This window comes from Convolutriloba macropyga, chromosome 4, assembly GCF_964194025.1.
Source record: "Convolutriloba macropyga chromosome 4, txConMacr16.3, whole genome shotgun sequence".
Taxonomy (NCBI): domain Eukaryota; kingdom Metazoa; phylum Xenacoelomorpha; order Acoela; family Convolutidae; genus Convolutriloba; species Convolutriloba macropyga.
Genome location: NC_134471.1, coordinates 69872989 through 69886561, shown reverse-complemented (window position 1 = coordinate 69886561; position 13573 = coordinate 69872989). Strand labels below are relative to the sequence as shown.

Genomic DNA, 13573 nt, shown 5'->3' with positions numbered 1-13573 from the left:
CAAAACTACTTAATTTTAAAGCAAAAGTAACTTAGATTTTGGAAACGCACAAAGTATAAACGTCTTTTAAAAGTAAAACTATTGACCACCAGACAGTCTTTACGAAAATTTCCGACCTTTACTTAAAACTTTTTAATAACAAAGCAGAGTCTGCAAAAATTCGTCACTATACGAGGTTAAGTTTATTTAGAAAGCAGTGTCTTTCGAAAGCTATATGAGAAAATCTGTCTACTTAGTATAAAAGATGACCCATTTTGTTTGAGAATGTAGTATCCTTGACAAAGTTGGAGTGGACATTGACCAATATAGCCACTGATTCCCCCACTGCGACTAAGCACGATGAGGACGGATCCTCCAGATAATTTCTCAAACACTAGCTTAAACTTTTCTCTTACGCATGGGCCAATTTTCGCAAAATTCTTCAAGCAAGCTTTCTATGCATCAAGGTTTACTATGCTCTTACTATATTCAACCATATTGCAGGATTTCATATGTTTCAAATGGTGTACACAATGTTACATGCCCTGCAGGTACTCTGACCAAAATCGTTTTTACAACTTCAATCTGTTTTACAGATCGATTTACACTTTTTATTAAAAGGACTCTTTTAATCGACCTTTCTTGTTTCAATTTAGCTTTTTGTTAAATCACGAGTGGTTTTCACACACCCGTAATCAAGCTTTGACGCGCGCTAGAATCTTTAACTTTATAAATATCAACCATAAAATTAATTCATTCAATCAACAGTTTCAAAGTTTAACTCTCTCTCTCTCACTATCTTCTCTCTCTCTCTCTCTCTCTCTCTCTTTCTTTCTCTCTCTCTCTCTCTCTCTCTCTCTCTCTTTCTTTCTCTCTCTCCCTCTTGTCTTCTCTCTCTCTCTTGTCTTCTCTCTCTCTCTCTTGTGTCTTTATCGTTCTCCCTCTTTCTCTCCTTCTCTTTCTCTTTGTCTCTGATTGACCAGGACACTCTCTTTCTCTTTCTTTGTCACTCTGTCAAACAGGCAGGCCACCCCTTCTCTTGTCTTGTTTCACTTGTCAGTTTTCTGGGCCCATAACCTATTGGTGAGGTTAGAGGGGCACGCAGAATACGCAGCTGTTTTGAGTATCAATTCAGTGTTCTTTGATTATGGGTGACAAATATACGTAGTAAATCAACTTATATAAATAGTGTAAATTACCCGCCAAAGCTTGATCTGGATGTGTGAAATTAGCTCGAAGTTAGCGCATGTGCTTTCTCACTTTTAACTTTTGGAGTCATGCTGAAAAATGGAAACAAAAATTTTTAATCTCACTTGCCATGTTAATTGCATATGGCCAATACTCTTTTTCTAAACCTGACTGCTCTAAAAGACATCTAGCCATTGGGGTGATTTTCCCCCATTTCCTCTAAACCTTTCCGTTTTCTTGTGGTGTATACGGTGCCGATAACTCAAGTCTAACGCCTTTTCGTCTACATAATTGTTTTATGTCATTTGACACATTCCCCTGCACCGTCACAAACTAAGGTTCCTGGTTGCCCTATGTCTGCAAAGAACTGTTCAAACATTCAAAGGCCTCGTCCCTTGACCTCAAAAAATATAGTTTCTGATATCTGCTAAAACTATCCACGAACCCTATTGCATACCTGTGACCATCAACGGCTTCCGGTTGGATGGACCTTAATATGTCGGTATGAACAATTTCTAAGACTTCACTTGCTCTTGTTCCTGAGTCTTTTGGTACTGGAAGTTTCTTTGATTTATTTAGCTGACATATTTCACAGTTTGCTAAATCATGATCGTTTACTTTTAGCCCCACTGCGTGATCTTTTAATTTGTATATGTCCTCAACATTGTTATGAACCAAACGCTTATGCCACAAACTAAGGGGATCTCCATTTGCTAAGTTGCACTGCTCTCCGTAATCAATGTTGTGCCAGATAAATAAACTATCTCTTTCCTCGAAAGGGAAAACTGTTCCGTTCTTAGTTCGTATTTCTAAATTCCTACCAAAGAAGACCTCGTAGCCTGTTGCTCTAAGTTTTGACACTGATACCAGATTCCTTGTGTTGTTCGGAACAAGCAACGCATTACTTAACCTTATTTTTCGCTCTGAGCAATTGGAATCCGAAACCCTAATTTCAACTGTTCCTTTCCCACTAATTGAACTTTTACTGCTTTTTGCATTAGTGATGGTACCAGAATACTCCTTGTCTATATCTATGAATAAACCTTCGTCTTTCATCGTATGACTCGTAGCACCTGAGTCCAAAACTAGCTCATTTGCAAGGTTGTCTTCCGACGTTTGAAAGAAGGAAAAGAATTCTTCTTCTAAATTCTGCTCCTCAACTAAATTTTGCGAGCCTCTCTGATTTGTTCTGCTTTGACTTACAAACTTTTTCTCGGGTTTCTGTTGCTTTCTACAAAATTTAGCTATATGTCCGTGCTCACCACACTTAAAACATTTCATTTGAGAAGCTTTGGTTTGTTCAGGAATCGTTTTCTTAAACCTACATTCTTTTGCGATATGTCCCATTTTCTGGCAGTTGAAACATTTCCGTTCCTTATTAAAGAATACGCTCTCTGTTTTGGTTTTTACATTTTTATTATCCAAGTTTATCAGGTCTCGTTTTATTTCCTAGAGTTTTCTCGTCTTTGCTGTATTTCACGAGTGTTGCGAAATTTTCATATTCCTTCGGGAGCCCTTTTAGAATTATTGAGACAAACATTTTTTCACTAATTCCTTCATTCACTAGTGTTAAGTTGTATTGCATATCATCTGCTCTGGTGAGATAATCTACTATACTCTCACTTGAAGTCTTCTTAAGGCTAGTTAATTGCGCTATCAATTTGTGTAGCTGGGGTCTCTCAAAACTTTTGAAGCGTTTACACAGTACATCCCAAGCTCTAGTGCCATCACCCTTATGTGGTCTAAGAAAAAGAACTGATGTTTTGTCTAAAGCCTGAACTAACTCGTACCACAATTTTTTTATTTTTCTCTTCTAATTCTTCCCTCCCTTTTTCTATAGCTTGCCTAAGTTGCTCCTCCGAAGAATTATTTCTAACAGCTGGCACATAATCTACGCAGGTGGCTTCTCCACTAAGAACTTTACCAAGTTTTAAAGAGTGTATACGAGCCTCATTTGCTCAGCAAAATACAAGAAATCATCCTCACGCCCGCTGAATACCAATCTTTCTAATTTTGAGCTCATTGTTAGGCCTGTCTTACTTTCGTTTAATTTCCGTACTTTCGTTTAATTTCCGTTCGTCTCAAATTAACTCTTTAGCTTTAATTGTTCCCTACTGAACCAAAGACTTATGATGCCCCAACTATGTCCTTTGTTTTTCTAAGCTAGTACTGCTCTAGGTAAATATTCTTTTGTGAAAAGGGTCGGGCTGTGAAAAAAATCTTGTTCGGACTTAGATCAAAACTCCTTTCCTTTCTACGCGTGTTTGAATCTGTTTCCTGTTGGTGGCTGTGTTATAGGGCGACGAAGCGGTGAGCCGTTATGTTTGTGTACCAAAAAATGCTTTATAGCACCAGGTTAGCACTTGTTGTAATATGGTAGCACTTGTTAAAAAAAACATTAAGCAAAAAGGATTTGGTCGACTATATTAATCTAGAAGTTGGTGTTCTGTTCGAGTTCTGTAGTATCCTTGACAAAATCGAAAGCAGGACATTGACATTGAGCCAGGGTTTTTCTGCCGCGATTAAGCACGATGAGGATACCAACACCCTCCGAGGATAATGTACTCGAACCCTAATCCTAGTCCTAATTAAGAAATGTTTTACCACCAACTTGTGTCTTTCGACCAAATTTGTATCTTACAGAAGCACGGCACACACAATTGAAAATGAAACAGTTGTTTAAGCTGAGCTGTTCTCAGCTATACTAAGCAATCCTGGTTCCCCGACCGCTCTGTTATACAATTGAACCTCCGCGCTCCTTTTTGATCCCCCACAACAGCTCCACTCACTCTTGACTTCACAAGCAGAATCCACTGCTTAGCTACACACACTTAGCACTCCACGATTGAAGTCCCCCGACCAGGTACACAAGCTCTCGACTCAACAGATGAAGTCCCCCAACCACTTACAAAAGCATCCAGCTCCACAATTGAAGTCCCCCAACCAGTCACACAAGCTTTCAACTCCACAACTGAAGTGCCCCAACCAGTTACACAAGCTTCCTACTCTTGCTTTTTCTGGTCTCACTTGGCCACTTCTTGACTACAAGGCTTGTCTCTCCTTGTCTTCTCTGTCTTCCTCCCCCAGTGGATTCAGCGATCCTCTAATGTAGCAAAGAGGCGCAGCAACAACGTTTTTCTATTTACGATGGGGGTTGATTACTTAGCTTAGAAAAGCTCTGGGCCCATAACCTGTCGGTTAATGGGAATGCAGAGACAAATCTTGTAATCGAATAGTTAAATTAGAAATAATGGTTGACAACTGTGGCGATTAACACGAAATTCAGTCCATATTTATTACCCCAAATTACCGCACTTTTACATTCATGGTGATCACCTTTAATTTATAACTTCCTTGACATCTTATGACATCCGATCTTAACTAGCTATTTACTCTGATAATTTACTTCTCTAAAAGATCAAGGGTCATCATATCACCTATAACAATATGAAAAGTTGGGGACAAATCTAGTATGAATAGCACGTGTTAGCTCCGTTTTGCATTCACTCATTTCATAAATAACCAAGATGTAAATCAGCACGTGGATGAGGTACGTATATCTTTCCATACTTTAAACAATTAACATTATACTTTCAACATTGGCAAATTTTCCTCAATTTTTGCCTCTCAGCGCCTTGAACTTCCTTATCGGCCTAATAAATATGAGGGCCTTATGCTAAAATATTTTTCTCACTTTCTAGAATGAACGCACAAAGGTGTCATCTTCGGCAAATTGTCATCTTTTCCTCGGCCTCATCGTTTTTAAATTCCACTTCTATCATAAAAATCCAGGCCCTGCATTGAAAAAGTTTTCTTGCAAGCTAAATTCCCTCACTATTGTGCTTCGACAACTTCAACTTCCTTCGTTAACGGATAAATATCAGGCCTCTGCTGTGATTTTTCTCAGCAAAATTACCTCACTCAATGTCTCTCTCACCAACTCTTTTTCTACAAAATTTCATTATTTATCTCCCTCACCGACTTAGGCCTCCGGTTAAGAAACATGAGTCCTATTTTTTCGGCAAATTGTTTTCTGTCTCAGGGACTTAAATTACCCCTCGTAACAATTAAACATGCAGGCTCCATAATGAAGAGTTTTTGTCAGCTAAGTTTTTGCATTTTTGGTGCTACACCGGCTGGATTTTCCGCTGCTAAGGAACCATCTTCAAGTCCTTTAAGCTGACAATTTTTCCTTTTCAGTGAAATGTCCTCTATTTTTGTCACTCACCGACTTAAAATTTTGCCTCTAGTGACTAATTATCAAGGTTTTTCAGTGACTATTTACTTTCTTCCCTGTCTTACTCCTTTTCTTTCCCTCATTGACTCGGACTTCCTCTTCTATCACATGAAAAATAAGGCCCTTATCTTATTTTTCTTCTGTACATTTATCTGGTTTTCTCTCACCGACCTTTGCTTCCGATTCTATCGAAAGAGTTTAAGAAGCAAATTGTTCTCACTCTCTGCGCTTGAGCGACTAATTTAGCTTTTAACAAATATAGTTCACTGCTCTACACTCCTATATTTTCAGTGAAATATTCTCAGCCCCCACCGACTGATTTCACCTCTAACGTATAAACAGCCCCGCCCTCAACTGATTATATTCTTTTCAGCAATTTCTCTTGAATTTTTGTTCCTCATCGGCTTTTAATTTCACCAATTTCCACTGCTAAACAAGTAATTTACTTCTAATGAAAGATCTTTGCTTTACTTGAAATCTGAACTTCCACTTGAAATGAATAAACATGAAGTCCCTGCGGTGACAATTGTGGCTCGTAAAAACTTTTTCTCCGCTTAAACGAAAAAGTTTACTCTTAACGAATGAACATCGGTGTTCTGCACTGCAATTCGTTCAGCAAAATTTCCTTATTGTCTGCCGCTACTTTCTCTACTAACCAACAAGCATATTGCTCCGCACTAATTGGAAATGAGGCTACAAAATACCTCATCAGCGGAAAAACGCGGCTGCTTTATCTTATGCAAGCAAACATTTTCCCAAGGTCAGAAGGAACTGGTTGTTTTATTGCTCTCGAATGATACATACACTTATAGTCGGTTTTTCTTATTTTTTTTTATCTACCCGTTCATTAGCACATTGACTTCGTGATTGAAATGCATGCGTTTTTCTGTGATTGAAAGCCGCGTCATCACTTCAAGTTTTCTCTCTCGTTTACAGTTTTTTTGCCGTTGAACTCCAGGTTGATTACTGATGAGTCAATTGAAAATTGCGACAAAATTGGTTTCTTTCTTTTTGTTTTCATTTTTAGTGGTGTAGAACTTCGACTATATTAGAGCCAACACCATTATAGTGAGAGTAAAGTTTGGGACCTATGTGGGTTGCGACCCCACAATCTCTTAATTGATTGCAATCCTGTGCTCTCTACTGAGCCAACTGGTCCACACTGCGAGAGTCTTACTGTGCTCTCTTATATTGAGCTATCATTTCAAGCTCCATCTTATGATCACAACTTACTTACTAGAGTGTATACTCTAACACACCCCCTTAAGTTGTGCATCGTAACTCCTCACTTTCAACTTCTGGTTAGAGCGTTAAGCTGGGCCCATAACCTATTAGAGCCAACACCATTATAGTGAGAGTAAAGTTTGGGACCTATGTGGGTTGCGACCCCACAATCTCTTAATTGATTGCAATCCTGTGCTCTCTACTGAGCCAACTGGTCCACACTGCGAGAGTCTTACTGTGCTCTCTTATATTGAGCTATCATTTCAAGCTCCATCTTATGATCACAACTTACTTACTAGAGTGTATACTCTAACAGACTATTTGGAAGCCCATTAATGAATGTAATGCTGAATGTAAACATCTCTGATTGGAATGGTTCAGGCGTTGCCATTTTGTTTTAAGTGAATTTAAGTTAACTAATTATCTCAATAATGAACTTAAAATTTTAATTTTTTTCTGGTTCTTTTTAATTGCTCTCAAACGAAGTTTGTAGCAATTATATTAGTCCTGTCGGTCTTTTTTATGCGATTTTTTTCTTTTGACCGATTTTTCGTATGACGCTTTTGACTTTTCGTCCTCAAAAACGGGATAAACAGGTAGCGCCCAGTGGGCATTAAGTGCTCTTATAACGTCTCAGCTCTGTTTCAGCTCAAACTGCTTTGGAGACTTATACTTATGGTGTGAAGGGCGGTTCTTAGAGGTTGAAGACACCCCCACTGTTGACACACCCCCCCCCCCCACTACTGCCCCCACCACCCCCCCCCCCCACCGCTCTGTTGCCCCCACCCCTTTGCTGCCCAACCCCCCTCCCTCCCCCCCCCCCCCTGTGGATACTGACGAACCACCGATCTTCTTAGAGATTGAAGACCCCCCCCCACCGCGCTGTTGCCACCCCCATCAGCACCCCGGTGAATCCCCCCCGTAGCTAGCTACTGAGGAAAAACCGCTCGCTAAAAACACGCAAATTTATACTAATTTTAACAATTTTTTCAAGATTTTTCAAAGTTTTTGTCATTTTTTGAGTTTTAACAGCCCTAAATGTTAAGGAACCCACTCTAGGGTTTGATAAAAGGTTACTGCATAGTTTCTAGGGTTAATAGAATGGTTTCAACATTGCGAACTTTTGCATTTTTTCAAGGTTTTTAGGTTTATCCAGCCTCAAGAGCCGAGGAGCCTCATGTAGGGTTTGTTAATAGTTGACTGTATGGTTTCTGGATAAACTGAATTTTTTCAAATTTTAACATGATTTTAAGCATTTTTTTGACAAAAATAGCATTTTTTAAAAGTTTTATTTTGGACATTTGTCTTTATTCGAGGTTTTTCAGCCTCAAGATTCAGAAAACCTCATTAAGGGTTTGATAATAGGTTGCTGCATATTTTCTAGTGATGATGGAATGGTTTTCAACGTTTTAACATCACAAATTTTAGCAGTTGTTTGATGAAACTTGATTTCCAAATTTTTCAAATTTTATTGTCATTATCGAAGTTTTTCCAGCCCCAGGAAGCAGGAAATCTCCTATAGGCTTTGATGATACGTTACTGGAAAATTTTTTTTAGCCATAGAATAGTTTTCAACTTTTTAATATCTCAAATTTTATCGAATTTTTTTTTATAATACTTGCAATTTTTTCAAGTTTTTTGATAGTTTTTGTCATTTTATAGGTTTATCTAGCCTCAAGAGCCCAGGAACATCCTCTAGTGTTTGATAATAGGTTACTGTATAGTTTCTAGATGCAGTGTTTTTAAAGATTTTAACATCACTAGTTTTAGCATTTTCTGAAATTTTTTTTGCAATCTTCGTTTTTTGAAATTGTTTTTTCTAGGTTTTTCCAGCCTCAAGAGTCAAGAAACCTCTAGGCTTTGCTAATAGTTTACTGCGTAGTTTTCAGATGCAATGTTTTGTTTTTCAAGATATTATGTCACGAATTCAAGCAATTTTTTCAAATGTTTTTGAATATTTTTTGATTGTTTTTATTTGTTCGTGCACAAGGGAGCTCCTTCGATGTTTGATAGTAAGCTGTTATTGGAATGGTTATCATTATGTTAATGACTCAAATTTTAGCAATTTTTTGATTTTAGCAAATTTAATTTAAAAAATTTTTGAAAATTTATTATGTTTCAAGCGTATGGATCTTAATGGGCCAGCGAAACTGTTTAGGCTTGACATAGAGATACTGGATAGTCTCTTGAGACAATGGAATGGTGTTCTGAAGATAATAATGTCACGAATTTAAGCAAGATTTTGTTAAAATTTGCTGTTAATTTGAAAATTTTTGACTATTTTTGTCCTTTTCTGAGTTTAACGATCATTACTGGCCAGCGAAGCTTTTTAAGTCTTGCAGATGGGTTACATGACAAAAATGCAGACTCGAAAAACATTTTTGAACATTTTCCTCACTGCGAACTTCTCTTCTGAATTTTGCACTTTTAGATTTCTATATGATTTAGTTACTAACAAGGCTAGAAAACTTAAAGTTGTAGTGTCGAATCTCATCATGGAAATAATTTGTAGTTCTCTCTCTCTCTCTCTCTTTCTGTTGTTTGGCGTTTCTTTCCTCTTTCTCTTTCACGTTTTATCTCGCACTCTCTCTCTCTCTTTCTCTCTCCTTAACTTTTGTTGATGCCGCACTTCAGCGGCTGTTATGTGGCGTGAGGTCATCGTCTATTACCCTTACCTCACACCCCTTCATTCAAGGTAAAGCTAACCCCAATAAACAGTGGCTAGGTACTGAATGGTTATCATTATGTTATTGATTCGAATTTTAGCAATTTTTTGATAAATTTTAATTAAAAACATTTTTGAAAAATTATTGTTTCAAGCGTATGGATCTTTATGGGCCAGCGAAACTGTTTAGGCTTGACATATAGATACTGGATAGTCTCTTGAGACAATGGAATGGATTTTGTTAAAATTTGCTTTTTTAAAAAAAATTTTTGAATATTTTTGTCCTTTTCTGAGTTTAACGATCATTACTGGCCAGCAAAGCTTTTTAAGTGTTGCATATGGGATACATGACAAAAATCCAGACTCGAAAAATATTTTTGAACATTTTCTTCATTGCGATATGCGGAAATTTTTCTTCTGAAATTTGCACTTTTAGTTTTCTATATGATTTAGTTACTAACAAGGCTAGAAAACTTGTTGTAGTGTCGAAAGGTTGTAGTGCCGAATCTCATCATGGAATTATATTGTAGTTCTCTGTCTCTCTCTGTGTTGTTTGGCGTTTCTTTCCTCTTTCTCCTTCACGTTTTATCTCGCACTCTTTCTCTCTCTCTCTCTTTCTCTCTCCTTAACTCTTTTGTGGATGCCGCACTTCAGCGGCTGTTATGTGGCGTGAGGTCGTCGTCTATTACCCTTACCTCACGCTCTTTCAATCAAGGTAAAGCTAACCCCACTAAACAGTGGCTAGGGACTGACGAAGCCAACCGCTCGCAGGTCGTTTGAGAGCAATTCGCCCGACGTTTGTCGGTTATGTTTACAGTTTTTTGCTCATTTGTGCCAATTGTTTTTTGGTTACATCTCTCTTAGGGGAAATTCGATTTGAGAGTAAAGTAATTCAGAAGTAACCAAAAAAACTGTTGACGCAAATGAAGAAAAAGAACTTGCTTAAACTTGTAAAAACCGACGCAGGTCAATCTAAATTGCATAAATGAAAGAGCAAAAAGCAGATTTGAAGTGTGCTCCGTCATATTGTTGCAAAACACTAATATCTCGCTATCGCATAAATAATGAGACCCACAAATTTTTACAAAAAGTTGTCAAATTCTTCTTCCGGGAAACGTGAGTTCTGAAGTTCGGATCTGGAATCTGTTTTCGTATTCGAGTTTGGTCGCGATTGTTTGGGTGTACACTGGAGCCATACTGTTGCTTCTGTGAAATGACCTGATGCTGGAGTGACAGAAGTGAACGCATTTGGTGATTTTTGTCATCCCCTTTTCCTCCTTGTTGAATTTAACTCAATATGTGACGTTTTTACACTTGTGATTGTGTATCTCAATTGCAATGGCTAGTTCTTGCTCTTATTAGGTTACATAAGACATCGTCGATGGGTTAGCTTATATAGAGTTTTCCCTCATTTGAAGAGGAATTAGTTGTCGTTTTGCTCCGCGGAACTGGCACGACATCGGTTTTTCCGTATAATTTTTTTCACCTCTTTATCAGCTTGCACGCTCGTGATTTGTTTTTTTTTTTGGTTTAGAGCCGCGTTATTTTTCCAGCTTGAAATTTGCTCTTTGTATAGATTTAAGCTGCCAAACTGGATCGAAAGCAGTTTTATGTCCAAAGTTAACTGAAAGCTGCGACAAAATTGGTTTCCTTCGAGATTAAATTTTCATAGTGGTCTAGAATATCCCCGTTTCAGGTTGTTGAAGCCCCTTAGTGAACGTATTGCTGAATATAAACTTCTCTCTATTTCGACACGGTTCGGGCATTTACATGTTATTTTTTGAATGATTTTACGTTCACTTATCATCTCTTTTAATCTGACTTTTCCGGAACCCTAATTTCTCTGAAGACTCTTTCTTCATTTTTTCGGCAAAGTTCATTTGTTGTTTTATTAATACTCGTTGGCAGCAATAACAAAGCGGAGATTTTGTTGGCCGTTTCACGGGTTTTTATTTTGTCTCCGGTATTGATTTTTGTTACGACCATATGACGTCACACTGACTTTAGTTCTGCTTTTTGTTCATTAATCCACCAAATCTTTCCTAAATTGCTTGCGTGACATCCCCTTTTCGACTCATATTGGAGCGCGTTTGTCGTTCATTCGCGTGAATATTTTTTAAGGGTCACAAGACTTGCCTCACCCTCAAAATGATTTTCCTCTCTCATTGATTTTCGCATACTCTAATTGAAGGAGACAGTTCAACTTTGTATATATCACTTATTTAAAGGTTTATTGGGCAGGTAATTGAATAAAACACAGAAGTTATCCAATTTTTTTGTTAAAAATGACATTAGCAAAATACTGAAACTTGGCTGTAAAAGGTAAGGTGTCTGTTTCCGTGGAAGTACAAACAGTCGACTTGGTTTAATTCGAATTATAAGGTTTTAGCTGTTTCGTATTAATGTGATAATTGTTTTTCCACGGAAGCGTTCCGTACTGTCATTTTAAGCGTTCTGTACTGCACTGCTGAGATTCAGGTTTTTCAAGTTTCCTGCATTGGTAGATTATGGGTACACATATCGACTAGGATCCGGATCTTTGAATGGCTGCGTTTTTGGAGTTTCATCGCCCTTCTTCCCGTATAAACTGTGGCCTGACTGTTGTTTTTGAGAATCGACCTGGTTGCAATTGTTATATTTCCTTATGAAGTTGTTTATGTCCTGAGCATGCCCAGAGTTCTTATGTCCTGAGCTATTAACTTTGAATTACCTTTGGAGTGTATTTGATTTGCTCGCATAGATTGTGCTGTTTCATGTTCTATTGTTTAAAAGTTTTTTAAACGGCTTTTCGTTTTAGTTCGATTGATATTACATGCTTGGTATATAGGCATTATAAACTTCTGTTTGTTATATGCGTGTATATAAAACACTGCAATGTATTGCTGGTACTTTAGGTGACCTCTTTCCGCAGTCAGAGCGAATGCTGGCCCTGTCCGTCTTTTCATTTGCTGGGCCCTGTGGAGCTGGGTTTGGATACATTCTTGGTTCTGGAGTTACCTCTCTGGCCAAAGATGCTGGAGCGGAAGATGCCAGTGCGTGGAAGTGGTTGGTAGTCTTTGTCATCCACCACCGCTCCCTGTTGACTATAACCATCTATAATTGACTTTTTACGCTCTTATGATTGTATATCTCAATTCTAATAGCTAGTCCTCACTCTTATTAGGCTACATAAAACATTATTGATGTAAAAACGTGAATGAGTTTACTGAATCAACCTATGGAAAAAACGTTTGCTTCACTTGTGGAGGAAGTTTTTTTTTGCTCTTTTTTCCCTTTTAATTACTCGCAAACGAAGTTTGTAGCAGTTATATTAGTCCTGTGGTCTTTTTTAATGCGAATTTTTGCTTGCCCGATTTTCCGTTTGACCCAGTTTGACCCATTTGACTTTTCGTCATCAAAAACGGGTAGCGGTTGGAGGGCATGAAATGGCCGAGCAGCTCTCTTAGAGCCTTATGCCTTACTAGTCTCTAAGTATGCGATTCACCGAAACTGTTTTGAGGAGACAAATTCAAGGTGTGATGGGCGGTTCTTTGTCTTAAAAGATTGACCCTCCTCAGTTCCCCGTAACCTGACACGCTGACAATATGTGAAAGTGATAATTGACAGGACGTATTGTTGGCCTGTTCGGTGTTTTGTTGCGTCATCGAAATTTTTATGACCATATGTCACGCGCTTTTCAAATCAGCTTTTGTTCATTCTTTCATTTATAGCCGCCCTCATCTTCTCAGCCGTCTATTATAGCGCTCCTATTTTTTTACAATTCAAAGAATTTGAATTGTATTGGGGCGCTGTCTTTTTTACGACTCGAAGAGGAGTATTGGAGAAGTCCTTTTTTTAATCAATTTTATTGGAGTGAATTGAAGTAGGAAATGAAACACGTGAAAAAATTTGGACTGATTTTGTTGCTGAACAAAAGTGAAGAGCGGACCGAAAAGAGAGTGGTTTTTGTCCATACCGCTGTTTTTGAGAGAGCGAGAAATTGATGTGTGAAAAAATTTTCTCTAAGCGAGCGAACTTTTTTTGTTCACGTGCGGCTTTTTGAAGCAGTTTTTTTTGCAACTTTTGATGCTTATAAGGTTTGATTATGATATTGTATTAGTTTTAGGTTTTTTTTGATAGGAATTGAAGGTTTCAAGTAGTTAATTTGAGTTAAATGCTAATTTGGAGGTTTTTGATCAGTTTTGCTGATTTTTAGACGAAATTTGATGATTTTTGTTTGATGTTTTTTGCTTTAATGCTTTAAGTGGGCTTTGAATAGAAGCTTGTTACTTAAGGAATAT

General features: G+C 37.9%; 1 protein-coding gene across 1 annotated transcript in view; it reads left to right on the top strand.

Moving 5' to 3' along the window:
* The window catches only part of LOC142337862 (protein spinster homolog 1-like), a 77378-nt gene that overhangs the window by 39274 nt on the left and 24531 nt on the right, over window positions 1-13573 (top strand). The window contains exon 4 of the mRNA XM_075387460.1: window positions 12188-12338. Coding sequence (XP_075243575.1) covers window positions 12188-12338 — 151 coding nt within the window. The remainder of the gene's footprint in view (window positions 1-12187; window positions 12339-13573) is intronic.